We start from the raw sequence: 6,000 nt of genomic DNA on the forward strand, positions 1-6,000 counted from the left end.
TTGTTACAGTCTTCCTATGTCTCAGATTATAATTTTATTTATTTTTTTAATTTTTTTTTTTAGATTATAATTTTTTAAAGGACAGAAATACTTGATAAACTTAAGTGTTGAATTTTTAGTTTGTTAAAAGATTTTGCTTTTGTGTATGGGATTTGTGTGTCTTTCTGTAATAAGCACCTATCATAGGATATTTTAAGTATTTTTAAAACACGGTGCACTTTTCCCCCTTTCAGTATAATAATCACGAAATTCGTTCTGGAAAACACATTGGTGTCTGCATCTCGGTTGCCAACAACAGGCTTTTTGTGGGCTCTATTCCTAAGAGTAAAACCAAGGAACAGATTCTTGAAGAATTTAGCAAAGTAACAGGTAAGTTGGATTTATTTGGAAGGAGGTGCAAGTTGTAATACTTAAGGTAATTGCATACTTCTATGTGCCAAGCACTGTTTTAAGCACTACATTTATTGACTCATTATATTCTTTCTATAGCCTTATAAGATAGGTATGTGCATATTTCAGACATGGAATCAGAAGGTTTTGGGAAATAACTTGGTGAATGTTAGGTAGGTAGTAAGGAATACGTCTGGGATTTGAGCTCAATCTGCACAGTCATTGTTGTGCTTCCCGTTTTGGAAGATTGTATTTCTTTGTGTGTTTTTATGCCTGTTGAGGTGCTGGTTGACATTCTTAGTAAAAATATTTGGTAGGTCATGACTTGAATTTCCAAATTATAGGAATAGTGTGAGTACTCTTGGTGTAAGCAGAGTCTACATTGTCTTTGAATTTAAGTTTCCAAGTGACAGGGTTTTATAAGAAAACAATTTTGTCTGCTTAGAATGTATTTAACAAATTATCAGCCTGCTACCAGTTTCCAGGATCATTTGCGATTCTTACACAGTGTTAAGATGGTCTATTTCATTTGACATAAACATGCTGATATGTGAGGCCAGGAGAGTGCCATTAAAAATGAGGTTTTACTTGGATGGGATGAAACATTCTATACTTCTGGTTTTCCTAAAACAGCTTTGTAAAGATTTCACGCCTCTCTGTTGTCTAATTAATGAAAGCAGAATAGTTCTCAGGTCTAAGTAAAAAGGGTACTTTTTTTTTTTAAATGGAGATTTTTGCATTAGGAATACTTGGGAAAGTGTGGATTAGGTTAAGTTATCTGGACCAGTATTTTTGAACTGGACAGTATTTTTGAGTATATTTTATATATATATTAAAATATACATTTTAATATATCTGGACCAACATTTTCAGTATATTATCTCTTGTAACGATAAGAGATTAGTTTTCATTTTGATATTTAAGTATAATACTAGCAAAAAAATCTTTTGATCTGCTTATTCTTGCTTATTTTATCTAATTTCCCTGGAATGGTTGCTTCCTTTCAGAGGGTCTTACAGACGTCATTTTATACCACCAACCAGACGACAAGAAAAAAAACAGAGGCTTTTGTTTCCTTGAATATGAAGATCACAAAACAGCTGCCCAGGCAAGACGTAGGTTAATGAGTGGTAAAGTCAAGGTCTGGGGAAATGTTGGAACTGTTGAATGGGCTGATCCTATAGAAGATCCCGATCCTGAGGTTATGGCAAAGGTAATGGCAGTTGGGTTAACATTTTTCTTTGTGGTGTTGGTGGGAGCAGCAGAAGGCTTTAGAGAGTGGAGGAAAGCTGTGTGTGCTTTTTTAAACTATGTTTTGAAAGTGAGAGAAGTGTTCTATGTTAAAGGCCACACACCAGAAATAAATAACAAGTGCATGGAGGGTGAATATAGACATTATTCATGGATCCTCAGCCATAGTTGCATAGCCATCATAACCTTCATGAAGTAGTTAGCCTACATGCTGTGGAGATGACTGACTTTCATTTCTGTGTGGATTCAAAGAGCAATTTCTGTAAGTTTTTGAGAATGGCGCCATCTGATTACATGGTTTTTATGTTAAAAGTCCTACTCCTAAAAATAGTGAACTGTACTGGCCTCAGCGGAGCTGCTGCAGTTACAAGGTTTGGCTATTATTAGGTATCCTGCTTCAGCAGTCAGTTGAGACATCTATGAGAACAAATATCTCTTGAGTCAACACTTTACCATTTTACCAGTGCAGTTCACAGTTAAGTTACTCCACCCTTTGTCTTTTTTTTTTTTTTTTACCCTTTGTCTTTTTAAGAATCCCCTTTAATGGTGATAGGCCAGCAAATAGAGTGAGTTCACTTAAATAAGGAAAGGAGTGTGAAGTATCAGAGCTGTGAATATTAAACGGTAAATATTCTTGAGGACAGAGATACTTAGATTCTATTTTTTTCCTTTGGCTTATTCAGCTTTCATTAGTTAGCCCTTTAGATTAAGAAATTCAGATGCTACTTCAGGTATTTTAGGAGAAAGTGATAATATTTTTTAGCCAGGTTAAATTTTGTAGTTGTATTTTGAGGATCTTTGAGGATTGGAAGAATTTAACTTAACAATGCTTTGAATACTCTTCCCTATGAAGGGTTTCAGTTAGTTTTGACTTGCTTTGTTAAGTTCAACTGCTTTTTAAGATGGCATAGTATTCAATTTGGAGAAGGAAGTGGCATGCCACTCCAGTATTCTTGCCTGGAAAATCCCATGGACGGAGGAGCCTGGTAGGCTACAGTCCATGGGGTAGCAAAGAGTTGGACAGGACTGAGCGACTTAACTTTCATGTTTCACTCTCATGCATTGGAGAAGGAAATGGCAACCCACTCCGGTGTTCTTGCCTGGAGAATCCCAGGGATAGGGGAGCCTGGTGGGCTGCCATCTTTGGGGTCGCACAGGGTCGGACACGACTGAAGCGACTTAGCAGCAGCAGTTGTCACATTATTAGGAAATAACCACCTCCATTTTGATTGTAAAATAATAACTAATGGAAAGTACTAGGACTTGCCCTGTGGCTCATCTGGTAAAGAATCTGCCTGCAATGCAGGAGACCCTGGTTCGATCTCTGGGTTGGGAACATCCCCTGCAGAGGGAAAAGGCTACCCACTCCAGTATTCTGGCCTGGAGAATCCCATGGGGTCACAAAGAGTGGAACACGGCTGAGTGACTCTCACTTCACTTCAGAAAGTACTGTGCATAACGTGTTTTGTTTTTTTAAGCAGCAAGGACAGTGGTTTCCCACACCCCTGCCCCCATACCTGACAGCCTCCCCCACTGTCAGTAGCCTTGCTAGAGTGGTACGTTGTTAAAATCAGTGATCTAAATTAAAAGTTTTATAATTCAGTCTTTCCATTAGGATTCACTTTTAGTGTTCTATATCCTATAGATTTGACAAACGTATGTCTTGTATCCATCATCATAGTATCATACAGAATACTTTTATTGCCTTAAGAATTCTTCGTGATTGCCTCTTCATCTCTTCTCCTTCATTCCTGGCAAATATTGCTCTTTTTACTATCTCCATAGCTTTGTCCTTTTCCAAATGTCATATACATAGTTGGAATCATATAGTATGTAACATTTAAGGTACCTTCTTTTATTCCATGTCTTTTCATGGCTTGATGGCCCATTTCTTGTTTAGTACTAAGTAATTTTCCATTGTCTGAATGAACTGCAGTTTATCCAATCACCTACTGAAGGACAGCTTTGTTGCTTCCAAGTTTTGGCAGTTATGAGTTCAGGGGTACTGAGCATCCTCGTGCCGGCTTTTTTGTGGACATGTTTTCACCTTTTTTGAGTAAGTATCAGGGAATGTGATTAGTGGATCATATGGTACAAAAGTAAGTTTAGTTTTGTAGGAAGCTGCCAAAATTGTATAGTTTCATCTAACGCAGTGAATATGTTGTTCAGCATTCTCCACAGCATTTGATGGTGTTAGTGTTTTGTATTTTGGCTGGTCGTTCTAATAGTTTGTAATGATATCTCACTGGTTTAGATAATGTGATACTGAGCATCTCTTCTTATGCTTAGTCACCGTCTGTGCATCTTTCAGATGTCTGTTTAGAATTTTGCCCACTAAATTCAGTAGCTCCTTAGTGTTTGTCCAAATGAGTTGAAAATTTAGTCTAGTTTATATTTCTAATGGATTGTGACTATAAAGTTTGCAGGTTGAGGTGGTGGCATCTTGGAAATTTAATTGTTTGGAAATACATAGAAGTTTCTGTTTCTTAAATTTCAGGTAAAAGTGCTGTTTGTACGCAACCTGGCTAATACTGTAACAGAAGAGATTTTAGAAAAGGCATTTAGTCAGTTTGGGAAACTGGAACGAGTGAAGAAATTAAAAGATTATGCTTTCATTCATTTTGATGAACGAGATGGTGCTGTCAAGGTAAATAACTAGGGGAATAATCATAGGTATCTAATTAACGGCTAATGATTTTTAGTTATCCTGAATCAGGTCGTGTAATCTACTCAAGCTAACCTTTATTGGCCTTGGGAGATTGCATCCCTAAGTCAAAAATATGCGTTGAAGAGCTGGATTTTTCAATCAAAGAATCTTGTTTTGTCTCATTCTTCTGAAATTAACGATAAATTATTTTTCTTTTTAACTTTAAGTAAATCACAGTTGTGAAAGGTCTCTTGTATTCATCAGTACCTAATTTTTTTTAAGGCTATGGAAGAAATGAATGGCAAAGACTTGGAAGGAGAAAATATTGAAATTGTTTTTGCTAAGCCGCCAGATCAGAAAAGGAAAGAAAGAAAAGCTCAGAGGCAAGCTGCAAAGAATCAAATGTAAGTGAAAGTTGTACAGATTTTGATAATTGATTAGTGAATAACAAATGTTCCTCAAACCTGTTAAAAACAAATCCATAGCATGCTTTTACCTTTTAAAGAAGACTTGGAGTTTGATTTGAAAGCTTTGAGTCAAAGATAAATGCCAAGAATCTCGAGAAATATTTATTGAGTTCTTGCCATTGCATATAAGTGAAAAATCAATCTAGGATATTTTCTATTATATTTTATAGAACGTGCTCCTGAATATGTGTGTTAAATATTAAAAATTCCAAAGTCTTGACAAGATATTTAGTTAAATGGTGGAATTTTTTCTCTGAGGAAGGAAATACAAAATCGCTGGTTAAGATTCTGCTTCCTTTGTACCAAAGAGAGAGTTCTTTACCAATACGTAGTGCCCATCACTGGCATCCCAAGCGTTTCATATACTAAGTATGGGTTTTGAAAAATGAAATTAGTGTATAGTTAATAAAATAACCAAATAGCATAATATTGAGGTAAGAAAACAAATATGTAAATGCATTGTATAAATTGTCTTTTAAGGATATCTGCTTATTAAGACAGTGAAGGAAACTTTTAGCTAGGTAAGAATGAAGTTTGCAGTGTAAAAAAAAATTGATAATTGATTTCTAAGGAGGAAGAGGGTTAATCACTGTTTGATTGCGAGAAAAGTGATCACCGAACTGAACTATGTCTCAGGTCACTTTTCTGTCTGTTGCCCTTGCAGGGGAAACTTTATTTCATAATCAAGGAAGCATTCAAATTTCAGTTTCTGTAATTGACTGTGTAGTTAGACAAGTTGGCAAGTTCTGAGCCTCAGTTTCTTTAATTTTAAAAGGGGAACAAATTAAATTAAGTACGATGTCTTTGTACTATGAATATCCAGGTAATCTCTCTGTACTTGTTCTAGGACTAGAGAAACGTGCTTTTATAGGGCTGGTTGTAGTACAAAAAAGCAGATTACTAATTAAACTCTAGGTTTTGAAGGAGGAGTTAATGCTCCATCTCAAATCCCTGAGTATACTCTATGCAGTGAAAATAACTTTATCATGTCTCTTTCACAAGACAATTAAGTGGTTATGGGTTTTTACTGCAGCAGCAGAATATCAGTATAGGAGATTACATTGGGTAAGTGATTAGAGCAGTTACAGCTCTGACTTGATAGATGAAGGGTGATGCTAAATTGCAGGTGGAAGATGTTTCAGTATATCTGTTACTATTTGAAAAGAACAAGCCAAAAGGGATGACTGTTTGTGATGCTTGCACTTTACCTCACAGCAGTCTTTCACTGATTTTTTTTTTTTTAAA

The 6,000-nt window shown here is 36.0% G+C and overlaps 1 protein-coding gene across 4 annotated transcripts in view; it reads left to right on the forward strand.

Annotated features, from left to right (window-relative positions):
• Positions 1-6,000, forward strand: part of SYNCRIP (synaptotagmin binding cytoplasmic RNA interacting protein) — a 28,156-nt gene that overhangs the window by 13,876 nt on the left and 8,280 nt on the right. For all 4 annotated transcript variants that reach the window (XM_065911743.1, XM_065911739.1, XM_065911741.1 and 1 more), the window contains 4 exons: positions 234-369; positions 1,398-1,603; positions 4,139-4,288; positions 4,571-4,692. In XM_065911743.1, the coding sequence (XP_065767815.1) occupies positions 234-369; positions 1,398-1,603; positions 4,139-4,288; positions 4,571-4,692 (614 nt within the window). The remainder of the gene's footprint in view (positions 1-233; positions 370-1,397; positions 1,604-4,138; positions 4,289-4,570; positions 4,693-6,000) is intronic.

The sequence above is a fragment of the Muntiacus reevesi genome, chromosome 19 (genome assembly GCF_963930625.1).
Source record: "Muntiacus reevesi chromosome 19, mMunRee1.1, whole genome shotgun sequence".
Lineage (NCBI taxonomy): Eukaryota > Metazoa > Chordata > Mammalia > Artiodactyla > Cervidae > Muntiacus > Muntiacus reevesi.